The 16,959-nt window shown below is 41.8% G+C and overlaps 1 protein-coding gene across 1 annotated transcript; it reads right to left on the bottom strand.

The window, feature by feature from the left end:
* Positions 1-335: 335 nt before the first annotated feature.
* Positions 336-16,583, bottom strand: LOC145416082 (uncharacterized). Its single transcript, XM_080285175.1, has 8 exons — positions 16,577-16,583; positions 16,262-16,354; positions 11,970-12,056; positions 10,347-10,482; positions 9,238-9,394; positions 6,465-6,675; positions 878-1,174; positions 336-451 (listed from the first exon to the last, which is right to left on the bottom strand). Exons 1-8 carry the CDS (start codon positions 16,581-16,583, stop codon positions 336-338), a joined length of 1,104 nt encoding a protein of 367 aa, XP_080141301.1.
* Between the last annotated feature and the right edge of the window lie 376 nt (positions 16,584-16,959).

Genomic DNA, 16,959 nt, shown 5'->3' with positions numbered 1-16,959 from the left:
GGATTTCAAAGAAATCGGCATAAATATCGCAGAATTGGGTGTGCTGTCTCCATGCTTTATCTGAATGCAAAGGAAGAAACTGCACATTTTCTTTGGTATTAAAGTATTGCAGTCAGTGTTCCCTTTCTTTAATTCTTATCAGTACTCTTTCCTGTCAATCTCTCTATTGTCTCAGGCAGTACAGAATTCCTCACCTGTGTTAAACAACCTTAACCTTCCCATGCCATGCCTCCCCCTGCTTCTCCCTGCCTAAAAGGCGGAGAGTGCTTAGGCACGGTATGACAGAGACAGGGCAGAGTGCAACTCCACGCTGGCGTGACTGAAGGAGGCTCCGTCTAGGACCTAGTGAGCAGCAGTAGGGTGGCGGAGACTATTAAAGAACAGGCCAGGCTGGTGGACAGGCTTAGTTGGCAAGAGGTGTTGTGGTGCTGCATGGCGGCCAGTTCCTCACCTGAAAATTTCGTCATGCAGTGTGGGCAGGGTAAGAAATACACTTTAAAGGCATCCTGAATATAGTAAAAGTCCTTATGTCAAAGCCCTTCTATTACAGTGAAGCCTTCCTATATTATTTTTGCTATTCAGTTATCTTTAACAAATATGGTAATTTCCGGTGGTGATGTGGTCAGAAAAAATCTTTATTAAGCCTTTCCTTGAGACACTGTTTCCCAAAGTGTAATAGTTCAACTTGTGATAGAGAAAAAACAGACAAAAATAATTATGAATGTATTAAAGGTCGTCTCACGAGTAGTGAATTCACTACAGAGTCGTCATGAATAGATACATTCTACATTTTCCCTTAGTTGCTAGAGTTCCTTCTTGAGGTGAATGAAGTGGTCTTTTGGTAGTAAGCATATTGGATTACCATATAAACTCTCACCTTTTAACACGTGCACTGTAACATTCACCGGCTGTGTACAGGTGGATGTGCACGTGTAGGTGCCAGAGTCTGTGGGTGTGGCGTGGGATCGAGCCAGGGACAGACGAGACACAGGCGTGGTCTCATTGTTATCGGTGACCTGGAACTCGTGGGCCTTTGGGTTGGTAACGGGTTGTCCTTCTCTGCTCCAGGCAAGGAAGGCTGGAGGTGGACATCCCTGGACTTGGCACACCACTTCCAGGCGACTCCCAGACTGCACGTACACCTCTCTGCTCGGCTGCACTGTTACTACAGCTTCTATTAATGGAAAGAAATGTTGTAAGAGTGGATATTGTCCTAAAATAATAATTCAATTTTCGTAAACCGAATTCTCATCTACTATAATAGAATAGTATGTAATTAGTGTGGTTCCAGGCTCATTTGAAACGTAAACCGGTGTACTGCAGGCTTCAGTTGCCTTCTCTTGCAGTCCACCGTCCTCCTTTTGGGGATAAGGAAGTCGCTAAGGGACGTTTATATAGTCAGGTAATGAAGTCACATAGTTATATCCATTCCAACACATGAAGGCGTCCCTCTCGAACATCAACAAACGATGAAACAGCCAGTTATGATCGCATTATGACCATTAAGCTGGATTAATACTAATGAGTGCATACGGTGCCCGAGAGCAAAAGCAATAATGATTACAGTACATAGGGCATGCTTCTGTGGATAATGATGTCATACTTGATTAGGAAGCAGACGCACATTTACTTATCCGTTTGGTGGAACGAAGTAATTAGGAACTTTTTGTTTTGTTTTTTAAATTTCGGTGCCGCCTCCAAACACTCTTATTCAGGTCTGCTGCCATGTTTCAGTGGGTAATGATGCCATACTGGGTTGGATTTAGAAATTATCTTGCTGATGTTCCATGGCAGTCTTTAGTGATCCCAATTCTACCCAGTCCCACATTTGCGACTTAGTACTAGCTGGTATGGATTTATTCATACCAAGTCAACAGTTCACTAAAAGATCAAACTCTCCAAAATGGTTTGATGGCAATTGTGCCAGAGCAACGGCCCAAAAGTCATTAGCATATAACTCTTACTTAAAATCAAAAACATCTGAATCACTCTCCCAATTTAAAATTGCTAGAAATCATGCAAAAGCTGTATTAAATCTATCTAAATCAAACTTTCTTCAAAAGCAAGCATTAAAACTACTTAACAACCCTAATGACAATAGAATATTCTGGTCAACTCTTAATTCTTTCAATAATAACTTTAACAAGTCATCTTCCATTCCCCCACTAAAATCTTCAGATGGCAATATTACAAATGACCCACGTGGGAAAGCAGATATCTTTGCTAGTACCTTTGCAAGAAACTCTACCATAATTGATACCAGCCAGAATGTCTCAGTACTGGAACTTGATTCTCCCAAAATTGCCCCACTTAAAATACAGACAAGATTCGTAAAATCCATCCTAGACAATCTACCTACCAACAAAGCTCCAGGCCCGGATGGAATTCCGCCAATTGTTTTGAAAAAGTGTTCCCCTGAACTTGCCTCTGTCCTAGCCAAATTATTCAGACTATGCATACGTACTTCTTTATTCCCAAATTCATGGAAAGAAGCCAATATCCACCCAGTTCCGAAGAAAGGAAGTTCGTCTGACCCCTCCAATTACAGACCAATATCTGTCACATCTTCTCTTGGTAAGGTATTTGAAACTTTAATTAATAAGCATATTGTTAAATATCTTGAATCCAACAACTTAATTAGTGATAGACAATACGGTTTTCGCCACGAAAGATCCACCATTGACATACTCAATCTCTTAACTCATACCATCCATCAAGCAATTGATCTTTTTGGAGAAACTCATGCAGTAGCTCTTGATATCTCTAAAGCTTTCGACAGAGTATGGCACCGTTCCCTGCTGTCCAAACTCCCTTGCTATGGACTAACGTCTTTTGTTCCTTTGATTTCTTCTTATCTTAGTGACAGGAAAATAGGAGTAAAAGCAGATGATGTATATTCGAATTTCCACTCAATTAATGCCGGCGTGCCGCAGGGATCAGTTCTGGCGCCAACCCTATTTCTGGTTCATATTAATGATCTCTTATCTGTCACTCACAATCCCGTTCACTCATATGCAGATGACTCAACACTACATAGTTCATTCACACTCAGACATCCATTTATAAAGTCTAATATCTCTACCTCTCAACTCAGTACAGCCATCTCCATTAATCAAGATCTATCTACAATCAGTGAATGGGGACAAAACAACTTTGTCTCTTTTAATGCTAGTAAAACTAAATATATACAGTTTACTAAGAGACAGATATTGCCAGATTCGTACATTACCTTCAGTGCTACTAATATTCCCATCTCCAAAAGTATTGAAATTCTTGGTGTCTCACTTAACAGTGCCCTCAGCTGGACCTCTCATGTCAGATCACTTGCTAAAACCGCCTCAAAGAAACTTGGATTATTGTACAGAGTCCGTAACTTCTTCGCCGATGAGCAGTTAGCTATAATTTATAAGAGTCATGTGTGCTCTCAGCTTGAATATTGCTCACCCTTGTGGAATGGTTGTGGAGAGGTTGCATTGAGACAACTGGACAAAATTCAGAGTAAAGCTGTTGGAATCATTAACAACCCTGCCATTACATATAAACTACCTCCCCTGTAAGTAAGAAGGAATGTTGCCTCCCTTGCATTATTTTACAGATATTTTTTTGGCAAATGCTCAGACGAAGTTGCGTCCATGGTGCCACCTCTCCATGCCTTCCCTCGTGCTACACGGGCATCTGGTAGCGCTCATGACTGGAATGTCACTCAACCATATTGTAGAACTTCTGCCTATCAGAATTCTTTCATTACCCGAACTGCATCTCTCTGGAACTCGCTTCCCCAGAGTTGTTTTCCTCCAAATTTCAACCCACAACTGTTCAAGTCTAACTGTTACAGATATTTTATTAATAGAGGACACCAGTAATCTGGTGTATGGATTATTTTTTTTTTCCCCATTTGTTTTTCCTTCCTCCGTTGTTATTAAAAAAAAAAAAATACTCGATTCTAGATTGATTGCTTAACTGACTGATTGATTCATTACACTAAAATGATAATGGCAGTGTACCAAGAGGTCATTGCCGCCGTACAACAGGAGTAAGAGTTAAACAAAGATAACTAAATTTACACACACACACACACACACACACACACATACATACACACATCATGTATATATATCTATATATATATATATATATATATATATATATATATATATATATATAGGAGAGCATGGCAGATCAGTGTTAAAGTGTCCGACTCGAGACCAAAGAGTCATGAGTTCGCACCGCGCCCAGGTAGGCTGCCTCGCCGGGAGAGATAGCGCTCTACTGTCACCTAGCTGGTTGTAGCAGCCGTGACTCAGTAGGTTAGAGTGCTCTGACGGAGGAGTCGGAAGTTCGAGTCCACCCAAGGATCATTGGTAGACTTCAGGAAGGGTATCCGGTCATAAAGTGCTACACATTCCAGATCCAAAGTCCTCTACCCAAGGGCAACGCCTTAGCCCTTAGTGAAGAAAGGGAGCATTGTGATGTGGATGTGGATGTGATAGGAAGCGTTAGGAAAAACACACTTAGGTGATTTGGCCATGTAGAGAGGATGGAGAGTGAGAGACTGACGAGAAGAGTGTATGTGAGTGAGGTGGAGGGGGGGTGTGGGAGGGGGAGGCCAAGGATGAGATGGAAGGATGAAGTGGAGAGGTATAAATGGCGGGGGTCAGGGCGACATGGAGGCGATTTGTCTGTGGCCATATATATATAATATATATATATATATATATATATATATATATATATATATATCTATATATATGATGTGTGTGTGTGTGTGTGTGTGTGTGTAAATTTAGTTATCTTTGTTTAACTCTTACTCCTGTTGTACGGCGGCAATGACCTCTTGGTACACTGCCATTATCTTTTTAGTGTAATGAATCAATCAGTCAGTCAAGCAATCTATATATATATATATATATATATATATATATATATATATATATATATATATATATATATATATATATATATATATATATGACAGATAAAGTCTTCATACATTAGAATTAAAATAATACATCAGGTATATTCCATAGAACTACGCATAAAAAAACAAAAGTTAAAACCATATATAAAGGCTAAAGTTGATTAAGGAAACCAGCATTCCCAAAACACGTCATATACGTACACGCCTCCTCTCCAAGGACTGAGGAGAAAAGGTAAGACCTATATCCCGTTTTAAATCTGTTGAGACGTCAACGAAGGGCATACCCTAGGGCCTTGACTGTTTTACTCAAATAATAAATGCCACACAGTCAGTGGGACAAGACTGTTTTCACAATAAGGAGGGGATATTCCCTCCAGGAGATGGCAATGTGTGTATGATCAATCCGTAGGCGGGTCACGGCAACTTCCCAGTGACCTGGCATGGCTGTATAAACCTATGGACTAACTAAAGCCGTGACCTCCTGTCGCTTGCTTGGAACAGGAAGTGTATCCCATGCATGTTGCCAGGAGGCCCGGAACAATAGCTTTAATCACAGGGAAGTAATCCCTGTAGGGAAGAGGTCTGATTGAGGCATCAAGGGTAGCTGTTGCCCTTGCTGCCTCATTTGCACATTCATTTCCCTGTAGTCCAACATGGGCTGGCACACAACAAAACGAAATACTCTGGCCATGGCTCACGAGGTGGAACTTTTCTAAAATTTCGCACAAAAAGGGGTGGGAAAATTAAATTGCTCAAGAAAGATAAGGGTGCCCTAGAGCAGCTAGAAATAGTAAAACTAATTACATTGTTGGTAAGGATGAGCTAAAGACTCGATTCTGGAGGACACACACATTTATATTTCTGTGAATGTACCGATCAGAGGCTTAATATGTCTGTAAACCTTGTCATCTTCAATGGTATGGTGGTAAACTAATTGGAAGTGAAAAGCGCTTCCTTAGGCTAAGTCATTGATGTTGTCGAATTGTGGTATTACCTTGTGTTATGGTACTACCCAAACTTCCTCGCTGTAATATTTTTCATACGTCTTCGTTTTTACCACCAGATGATTCCCGTAAGCTTACACCAGGCGTTGATAGTGAGAGAAATAGAAGCAAAAATCGTAGCCCTTTTCTCTTTAACAGCAGACACACATTACCACTAAGGTACCTGTGTTGGAATGCAGTGATCGAGGAGTTAATTCTGTCGCTTCAATGACACCCCGTCTCACCAATTTATTATATTCTGACTCTCTCCGGGTGACTATACTCAGCTCAGCAACCTCTTTTCAGCGGGTGATGTTGCGATATTCGTTCAAAATGTTATAGTTTATTCATATTAACTACATGGGGATTTTTTGTCATTTTACACCTTATTTTCCGTACCTCAGAGGCAGGGTAGGACAATTCTCTGGTTTTACATCCTTTCCATAGTACTTTTTCGTGGCTAGCATCATATTGTATTGTTAATCTATTGCTACAACTCAGGATTCGAAGTGGAGAGATGGCCATTTAATGCCTAGTTAAAGTGAATAGGAATAATTAGTCACCTTGCACAGTGAGATTGACGGTGTGTGTGATGGGCGGGGTGGTGGAGACCTGACACAGATAGGAGCCCGCGTCGGTCTTCCTCACGTAGTGTATCTTCAGAATCCACTGCTGCCCTCCCGCTGGGTTGACCGACACGAACCTGGCGTCTGAGGTGTACGTGACGGACTTAGTGGTCAGGAGGCGAATGTCCCGCCCCCGCACCCACGACACCTGTATGAAGGGAAGGTTAATGGTGGTGAAGTGCTTAGTGTTACTGGCTGACTGTAACCTGGCGTCTGAAGTGCTGGTGATGGATTTTGTGGTTTGGATGCAAATGTCCTGCCCCTGCACCCACAACACCTGTATGACAGAAAGTAAATTGTGGTAAGTTGTTTAGCATTCTTGGCTGGCTCCAACCTTGTGTCTGGAGTGTAGGTGACGGACTTGGTGGTCAAGAGGCGAATGTCCCGCCCCTGCACCCATGACACTTATATGGATGAAAGGTTAATGGTGGTTAAGTGCTTGGTGTTGCTGGCTGACTCCAACCTTGTGTCTGAGGTGAAGGTGAATGTTTTTATGCATACTAGCCTGTTCATTTTGGTCTAGCAGTCTTCGACATACAACACACTTTCACATGTCATTTAGGTGTTAATACCCACGGTCCATACTGAATACATGCTTGGGCTGTCTCATTCTGGACTGGTATATTGATATTAACGGAAATAATTTTATGGCATCAATGGATCAGTAAATTCTATTTTAAATTCATTTAATTAAATTGCTCCCTGTCTCAGATTGGGATTTAACATGGGTCATTGCAGACAGTAGATGACTTCTTAAACCACTGGAGCACGACCTCCAGGGGTCAATTATTATCGTACCCATGACACCTATATGAAGGAAAGGTTAATGGTGATCAGATGAAGCACAAATTCCTTGACTAAGTCAGTCTCTGCCAGGATTAGCCTGCACGCTTCTCTATCTCGTCTCTCCAACTCCTGTCTGGTTTTTTCAGCTACGCTTGCAGTCTCTTGGAGTCCAGTCAGTCAGCCTCTTGCTCCATTGGTTATCTCTTATTCTTGCTATATGACTTGCCCACCTCCATATCTCTTCTTTTATAGCCTCTATAACGTCTTTGTCTTTTGTCTGCTGTGTCACCCAAGTTGATCTCTTCCTATCTCTACTGTAAAACATATTCCCAACACTGATGTCCATTGCTCTTTGAAAACGGAGTAGTTTGTGTACCATCGATTTTGCCAGTTTCCAGGTCTCAGTCGTACGTCATAGCTGGGATTATATTCGTTATATACTTTTTGTTTCACATATCCTTGCAATCTACTTTCCATGATGCCTCTTTGTTTACCAGAAACTTTCCATTCAGTTGTAATGCATCTTTCTTCCCGTTTACATGATCTTTCGTTAGTTTTAGTGTTTGCCTCAAGTAACTGTACTACTCAACTTCTTCAAGAGCATCTGTATTTATTTTGATGACGCTCATTAGTGCAACTGAATTAAACATCGAAGGATTTATTAATGATAAATGTAACCTTTCCAGCTCAAACATGTTTTCTAAGATGTTGCATAAAATCATGTTAAAATTTCAGGAATACTGTGATAAATACATATCGGACTGAAGGGCTTAAGTGTGGCAGGGAACTCTAATGCAGAAAGACCTAGAAACAATCACCATTAATCCATCCACTGCAAGGACGACTCTACAAACTCTTCTCAGACATGCAAATTGTTTTTGTCTTTGTTTTTCTCAGTTTACAAAAGGACCTGTGGAGGTGAAGTGGTGGGAGTGTGATAGAATTATGATAATGGACTGGCCTACTACATACCTACTTACATAATAACTGTTTCATGTCGGAGCCAGGAAACAACCCATTTCAAAAGTATAACTTGTTCAAAATATGATTTGCCTGTGTCCTGACAATGTAATATATGTCAGAAGAATTTTCAAAGCGGATGCATTGGATAGACCCGTGCTTCTCCTATCTAATTATTTTACATTTTACAGCTCTCTTGTTTTGAATAAATCGTTTTAAGACATCAAAATAAGTTTTATAAGACGTCACGGTGTTGGAGAGTGACTCCTTCTGAGTCCTTCACGCTGGAACACCGACATAACTGGGCGGCTAGACTGCCTGGTTTTACGAACGTCCCTCAACTCATTCCCTATCTATCGAATGGACTGCAGGAGGAGGGCAGCTTCATCCTGCAATCCACCGGGTTCACTTTTCATATGAACACGGTGCTGTTACTACAATATGTCACCCGATTCAATGAGTAGATGTATAGCACGACACTTTAGTAGTTCTTCATTCTACTTCAGTAACAGTAGCACAGGATAATAATATTCAGCTTAGGGAGATCCTTCTCGCACTCAAAGGTTCTCTGTTAGTTCCACGAATACCTACTGCTTTCCAAATAAATGTAGCATATTTTTCGTAGTTTGACTTTACATGTGATCCTCTTAAAGCCAAAAATGTTATTCACTGTGTAAGTTATTAAGATTCTAAATTTCTCTGAGTTTATAGCCATAGTTCCTAATACACACACACACACACACACACACACACACACACACACACACACACACACACGCACGCGGGCACTCTTTCTATGCCTATCTGTCTATCTTTGTCTGTCTATGTGATATCTGTTTGCTAGTCTCTCTATCCCTCTGTCTATCTATTTTCAAGTCTCTTAAAGCCAACCTTTGTGTTTCAATCACTCTGATCCATTCCCCAACAGTTTTAACTATTGGCCCATTAACGTGTGTCAACTCACGGTGTAGTTATGCAGGTTCCTAATACCACACGGCAGCATGGCGGTGGTACCAGACACAACTGTGACCGTGGTCTCTGTGGTGTTGGTGAAGGAGGGGCCACTCAGGGTGGAGTACTGGATGGGTGGGGCTTCCTTCAGTATGTCCTTCCATACTGACCTGTCTGTGACGGGGGAGAAAATGGGGGAAAAAGAAAATAGAGAAATTAGTACGCGATGTACAAGACCTTTTTTTTTTCCCCTAAATTCTGGGAAGGCTGGGAAAAAAACGTTACTCTCACGAAAACTCAGATGCAGATGTCTGTTTTGTGCTAATCTTACCCAGCTCATGTTTGTAAGAAATACGAGGTGATTTATCTCCCTATCCCCAGAAACGAGGATGGTGGGCTTCAAAAGGATGACAGCTAAAACCGGCAGTCCACTTGGTTCACACTTCAGATGGGCCTGGGATCACAACTGCTACAACTTACAGGTAGTTCGTAAATACCGTTTCACTAGAAATTCATCCAGCTGTATCCTATGTGTTGTGGTGACGTCTCAGTCAACTTCACTTGGGTGTGACAGTGTATGGAAGCAATTAATAAAGCATGGAGGGTGGACGTCGATAACACTTACTGAGCCGTCACCATAAAAGTAAGAAGTCACCCGGCCGAGTGGAAGAGAGGCGTTATATGAACCACCATGTTGAGTGTGTTTGTTAGCTGCTGAGAGGAATTTTGGGGAGGAGAAATGGCAGGATTAGCCTAAAATACTCTTCGTGGTGTTAATGAATAAGCAGGCAGTACTGAATAGCACTGTCTCCATCACTATTTCCTGCTGTACTGAGTTTTCTGACAGACTAGAGATGGAGTGTGATATTGTGTTGTTAGAGGCAGCATTGGAAGAAAGGGAGAAACCTGACATGAAAGAAGTTGATTTTTTTTTTTCTCAGGGGAGAGGGAAGTACAGAGAAAGGGCGAAAGACAAATTGTGTTCCTTTTCTCTGTAATTTTATCTGTGGAGAATCTAGGGACAAGAGTGTAACACTAAGACGAGATATCAAGGGCAGATTTGTTTGTTATGATTGTCGTGGGTGTTGGATGTTTAGGAGAGAGTCCTTATACCGCACTTACACATGCGTGGCCAAGGCCATCATAAAACCAAACGTTGACGCACCATCACCGTTAGAAACAGCCTCTGTTTTGCTCAAAGTTTTCCTTTTATTGTTTTTACTGGCACATAATTCGAAGTTGATACAAGTAAAGGATCCTGTGTTGCGGTAAAAAGAATGGGATGGCTTCTGGTATTCATGAGTGTGTACAGAGATGATTGAATGCAGTGGCGAATGAAATGAAGTATCTCCTGGAAACATAAAAAAAAAAAAATACACGAACGGATTTTTTTAAACAGGAAAGGGCAGAACTAAATAGCAGAAGCCCACAAGATTGTGTCCTCCAAGAAAAAATAATAACAGAGCTAAATTCAAGATCCACTCGTTTCGAGATGACTGAACACATTGCGTTTAAAAGACTGGAGGCCATAGGCAGAAGGAAATAGGGACAGAGAAAGACCTGCTGCATACATGAAAGACTAAGAATATCAGACATCTCCTACATTCGAGAGATGGACACAGAAAAGAGGTGAGAGTTTGCTACATGGGTGTTGTGCGCATAGACAGTTCAGAAAAACAATGATCAGTAAAGCAGCGATAAAAAAGAGATAAAGATGCAAAGCTAGGCGAAGAGAGGCTGAAAGGAGTCTATAAGTGGAGGAATGTTAATGAGAAGAAAAGCCTTTGACTCCACCATGTTCAGAAGAGCTGTATGTTGGCACCCACCCACCCCCAACACACAATATAGTTGTACTATATGCAGGGTAAAATAAAACTTTTGCAGAAAATCAACATCCGTCCAAGGTTAAAGAAGACACAGAGTTAGTTTCGCACACCTGATCTCTTGGAAGCAGATTTCGCAAGCAAGGTCATATGATGTTTACAAGATAAATCCCAAGAGAATGAAATCCCAAGTATGCTCAGAAATGTTGCACAACTGAGTTGGGTATTGTATAATATTAAAAGATTTTCTTATGGAAGATTTTGGCAAGCTGAAAGATGAGGGAACTGAGTTTTTGATGTCTTAAAACCACAGGGTTACTTTTACCCCATTCAGAGACATGAGTCAAGTCACCATTTAGGTGTCTTATAGCCTCATTCTGAGTTTGTTGAAGTAACTGCTGAGATGAACGCTGTGGGCGGCAAAAAGAAAGGTGAAGAGTGGAGTGTTCGATGTATGAGTGAGTAGGGTTAGATGTACAGTTTAGAAGTCACTGATGAATGAATATAAAGGACTTAGTGAAAGAACAGAACCCAGAGGAATACTACTATTCACATCGCTAAGAGAAGATCAGTGACTGTCTTCAGCGGCAGCTGTAGAAAGACCAGAAAGGAAGCTGGAGATCAAGGCACAGATATGAGTTTTAACTTTTCGCCAAAGTCCTAAAATGAGGATAACCAAGTCTGAAAGGAAGGTAAGATCGCCTAGAACATCCTTGTCACAACCCATACTGGAAATTGAAAAGGTTTAGATAAAAGTGTTTCATTTTTAGTGTTAAGAATGTATTTAAAGGTCTTTAGCAATACATGAAGTTAAAGTAATTAGACGACAGTTAAAGGACTGGGAACGGTCATCCTTCTTTGGAGCAAATTTAAGCAAGAAGTAGTAGAGGTACAAGTCGACTGACAAAGTTAAAGATTTTACCTAGGCAAGGTGTAAGCACAGAGACACAGTTGTTAAGAACAACAGGAGGGACCCCATTGGGCCGATATGCCTTGTTTGTTTTGAAGCCTGTGAGGATAGAAGGCACATCAACCAATGAAATTTTAACGTCAATCATAAGGAAGTCAGAGGGAAGAAGAGGTGGAGAAACAGCACCAGAGCAAAGAGTTCTGCCTCTCTAGTAGAAGTACCAGTGACAGAGCCATCAGAGGCGAAAAGAGGTCAAACAATGCAGACCACATAGAATGAATGAAATTATTCTCATCAGTGTAAAGAAAATACTGGTCATGATTCCAGGCAGAAACATAAAAAAGATGAGATTCATTGGTATGGTGGCACTGGTACCTATTGTGGGCATCCTCCTTGTTGCTGACAGGATTAGAATAAGCATGATTTAACTAAGGTTTCTTTGCATTAGTCAAACGATGAGAGAAAGGAATGCATCCTTCCATATGCAAGAGAATGATCTCCATAAAATGCAGGGCACACTCAGATGACTTTCGGCCATGAAAGCAGTAATCATTCAAGGGAAATTCAAAGAAATACTGCCCAAAGACCTCCCAATCAGCAACTCCAAAGTGCCGCCGCCACTACTTCTTGGGGGGGTTCACAGGCCTTCCTGGAGTAATAGGACAAATTAGGGTTACTAGGTTGTGATCGAAGAAGCCCAACAGAGAGAAAAGATTGACTAAGAAGAAGGAATAGGTCAAGCATGTTAGCACTCTCTCCAAGGCAGTCAGGGATATGTGTAGGGTGCTGTACAACCTGCTCAAGGTCATTAAGGATCAGAAAGATGTAGTCTTCGATATAGCTGGATCAGTAAATAGAAAGGAAACCCAAAGCTGGTGATCAGCATTGACATCACTTAGAAAGTAGTTTCATAGAAGTGAGAAACTGATTGAGTGTGTTCTATCATAGAAGTATGATAGTCAAAGTATTTTTCTTAGTCAGTAGAACTAATGAACAAGTACACAGGACAAACATATTTAGTCAGAGAATGACAGGATAGCCGAAGTCAGATTTAGAAAACTCAGAGGATTCATGTTCAGGGACACGAGAGTAAGATATATTGCTGCATGCATACAGACAACAACGGTCCGTGGCTTAAAGTGATGGCAATCCCTTTAAGACCCAGACGCCCATGTCCCGGACATTTTGGGCTCGGGTCCTTGGACACCAAAAATTGCCAAAAATTTTAAAAATGCAAATAAATAAAAAAAAGCCGATATATGTTCATCCCTACTTTAAATCTACTATGCAGTGACGAACAGCTGTGTTTTGGCGCATAGTAGAGTGCCCTTGCATCTTCCCTCCCCAGTTCCCACCTACCTATCATCGTGACTGCATGCTCGTTGCCATGACTGTGCCACATGCTCATTTTTGTGAATAAAGAGTGAATAAACTGCAATACCTCACCGCAAAACCATATGGGAATTTACACTGCTGTGTAGTGCCAAGAAATTGGAATTCAGGGTGCAAAGGATTAAGTGCAAAGTGCAACACTGGCATGTTGCAACTGGCGTGGCGTAAGTAAGAACAGAATGTGCAGTGAAAATTATAATTCACAGTGCGAAGGATTAAGTGCAGCAAAACACTGGATTACTGTACGTGCTTCAAGTGCACTTTTACAATTGTCAAAGCCTTAGAGGAGGCAGGTTAATCTTCGTCATGGCCACGGACGTGTCGTAAGTACCCTGTACACTGCTAAGTATTTTCCATACTCACTTCTAATTTCTCATTCTCTGCTTCCTTTTCATTTATTTCATGGTTTCTGTCCCTTATATTGTGAAGAGGGTCTTAAATAGGTGTTGTGCATGTCCAGTAGGGAGTTATCTAGGTGGCTTTCAAAGTTAGGTTGGATTGGCGTCTATAAGTTCCTTTCCAGGGGCATTTTTCCAAAGTCCCAGACAAAACCAAGTCCCGGACATGCCTTTGGCTCTATTACATCGGATCTTGGAGGGATTACTGTATACAGAAAGTAGCACCTGACTGCTGAGCCTAAGCGAGGAAGAGGTGTGGTTTAATGGAAGCGAGGTGGTCTGATACAGCGAAACTGGGGGAAAGACCATAACTGGTGCAGAGGTTAATAAAACGAGAGCCACACAATGGTTTCATTGATGTCACTTGCTCATCACTGGAAGAAGGGTTGATGATGGGGGCATTTATGGTCTCCCTCCTCCCCTGCAAGGACTCCCTATGTGGGTGTTGAGATGCCATTTTTGCAAAATTTTGGAACAGGAAGTGAGGTGTTATATAATGCAAATGTAGTTAGATGAAAATGTATAGAAGGATATGCTGGCTTATTCCCATGTTACAGAGACACTGAAAATGTTCAGTAAAGTGGCTAGGCTAGAAGCAAGTCTTGAGGGCTTTAAAACAGGAGCTCCAGATCTCCTTGTCACCAGCTTTCCGTCCTTCACGGGAGTATTGCCCTGTTCGATTGGTGCTAAAGTGTGAAAAGAGTGGAAGATGGCTGTGACTCTGCCTTTGTTGAATACTACAGGTGAATGTTGGAGTGCATCAGGGATCAGTCTTGAACCCCTTATTGTTTGTCATGGTACTTGAAGCTCCCTCGTGTGACTTCAGAAATTCACTCTCATGGAAGTTACTGATGACTGGTTTTGACTGCAAAGAATGAAAGGGAGATGGAGATAAGATTTGGAAGTAGAGAGATGGAATGGGGGATAAGGGTTTGATGGTTAATTCGGATAAAACGAAAGTGATGATATGTAAGGGTGGTGGTGGTACTGTCAAAGTAGAATGAGTGTGGCCATGTGCAATTTAACACTAAGGTGTGGCCGTGGGAAATGACTCCATCTTGCTCAGCATGTGTGATAAGTATGCGAATAAGGGATGGAGTAGCATTAGAGGTAGACTGAGATAATGTTGATTTCGTGTGTGTGTGTGTGTGTGTGTGTGTGTGTGTGTGTGTGTGTGTGTGTGTGTTTGTGTGTCGGGGAGAGCATGTAGAGATTACCAGGCATGAAAGGATTGATTGTGCTGGTGAGTCTCTTGAGTATGTGTAAGAGTTTTATTATTTAGGGAACATGTTATGTGCTGGAGGTGGGCCTGGAGCTAGCTCTGTGACTAGGGTAAGCAGTGGTTATAGGAAGTTCAGGGAACTGTTGCCTCTCTTGAAATTCAGAGGGCTCTCCCTCCTGTGCTAAGGAATCCTTGCACGTGACATGTGTTAGCAGCGTAAGGCTGTATGGTAATGAGACCTGGGCAGAAAAGGAAGCGGAGATCCATAGGCTCAAATGTACATAAATTGCAGTGATTAGGTGGATGTGCGGTGCATCGGTGCATCCTTGAATGTGAGGCCTGGCTGGCTAGATTTACGAATGAAGAATTAAGAGGATGAGATTCGAATATATTGATGTTGGGATGAAGAAGGGTAGATTGATATGGTCTGGGCATATAGGGAGGTTGAAGCAGTGAGTCTTTTCACTGAGGGCCACTGGAAAAAGCAAGATTATGTTAGGTGGTTCTCAGTGGCCCTCGGTGAAATGACTGACCCCCAAAACCACTGAGGGTCACTTCGTGGCGCACCGTGAGCCACTTGAAAAGCAAGGTTAGTTTTGGTCAGGGTGCTTTCAGTGGCCCTTGATGAAAAGACCGAACTGAATGGAGGGTGACAACTGAAAGTGGAAAGCAAAAGTGTGAACATCAGCAGTAGGGTTGCAAGAGGCAGATCAAAAAAGACCTGGGATGAGGTCATAGAGTTTGACCTCGGAGTAAAGGACTGAATAGGGAGGTTGCCAGAGATCGTGCAGCATGGACAGCCACTATTAGATGATCAAGACTGATGCATGGATGAATGTTGGAGCCTTTATAAACGAAATGAAAGATACGAATTGATCCGAGTTCTGTTTACAGAAGAATGATCATAGAGAAGGTGAAGAGTATATGAGAACTACTAGTCAGAGATAGACAGGGTAGTTTTAGCTGTGGGATTGACTGAGTCCTGAGGGTAATTGCGAAACTACATGCAAAGAGGGTGCCTGCGAGGCGGAACCATGGATTTTGGGCCCCTGAATCATGAGCGATTGGCGGATGACATATTACCCAGAATATGCTCTTGATTAGTTCTCCTACTATCATATTCTTTCCCCTCCCTTACTTTCCTGATCCTCTCTTATCCCACTGAACATATAAAGAAAAAGGCTGAATAATGATGTTTCTCATTTGCATACTATCTGTGATGTGGTAACTTTTTGTTGGTTGTTTTTGCAATTGTGTTGCCTTATGCATTTATTTCTTCATTATTTACATACCATTCATCGTTGTGGCAGGAGCTGTGAGGACGAGCAATAGCTCAGCATAAGAGACCAGCAGTGCTGAGTAGCAGGACTGGAAGGCCATATCTGCTGAAGAAGAGAGAATAAATTAACACAGGATATCACATTATAGAAACAAGAATAAACAAAAAGCGGTGTCAAGGCACGCCAAACCCGTCCCCAGCAGTCATTTTAGTGCTGACTTATAAACACAACAGGATATCTAGTCAAAGATGTCACGTATCATATTTGGAGTAATTAGAGTGAAAATGGACGATCTTATGCCCATGTGAAATTTTAGGCCTGACTCACCGGACATTGACCCCCTACTGCTAACTGGGGGGTGACCCCCTTGATGTAATGAGACGTGTTATAGGATGCTGTTTTGAATGATGCATCTTTAGGTTTTGGCTTCATGTCCATATAGCCTAACGGATCTGAAAGGAGTTATGGGGAAAAAACGATTTTTACCCGTTCCCGTTTTTTAACATTTTTGGGGCCCACAGTCTGGGCCTGCGTCCATTTTGGCCAAAAATTTAATCAAGTCACCAGGTCACAGCCTGTCATCCCTGTAATTCCAGTCAAAATCACACCAGTGGTTGTCGTGTAAAGCTGTTAACAGACAAACAAACAAACATACAAACCAAGCAAAAACATTACCCGTACTTAGAACACTTTTATGCGATGGTTTGGGG

The sequence above is a fragment of the Coenobita brevimanus genome, chromosome 104, assembly GCF_032717465.1.
Source record: "Coenobita brevimanus isolate Jiangsu-jjx chromosome 104, ASM3271746v2, whole genome shotgun sequence".
Lineage (NCBI taxonomy): Eukaryota > Metazoa > Arthropoda > Malacostraca > Decapoda > Coenobitidae > Coenobita > Coenobita brevimanus.
This window is presented reverse-complemented; position numbering and strand designations above follow the sequence as displayed.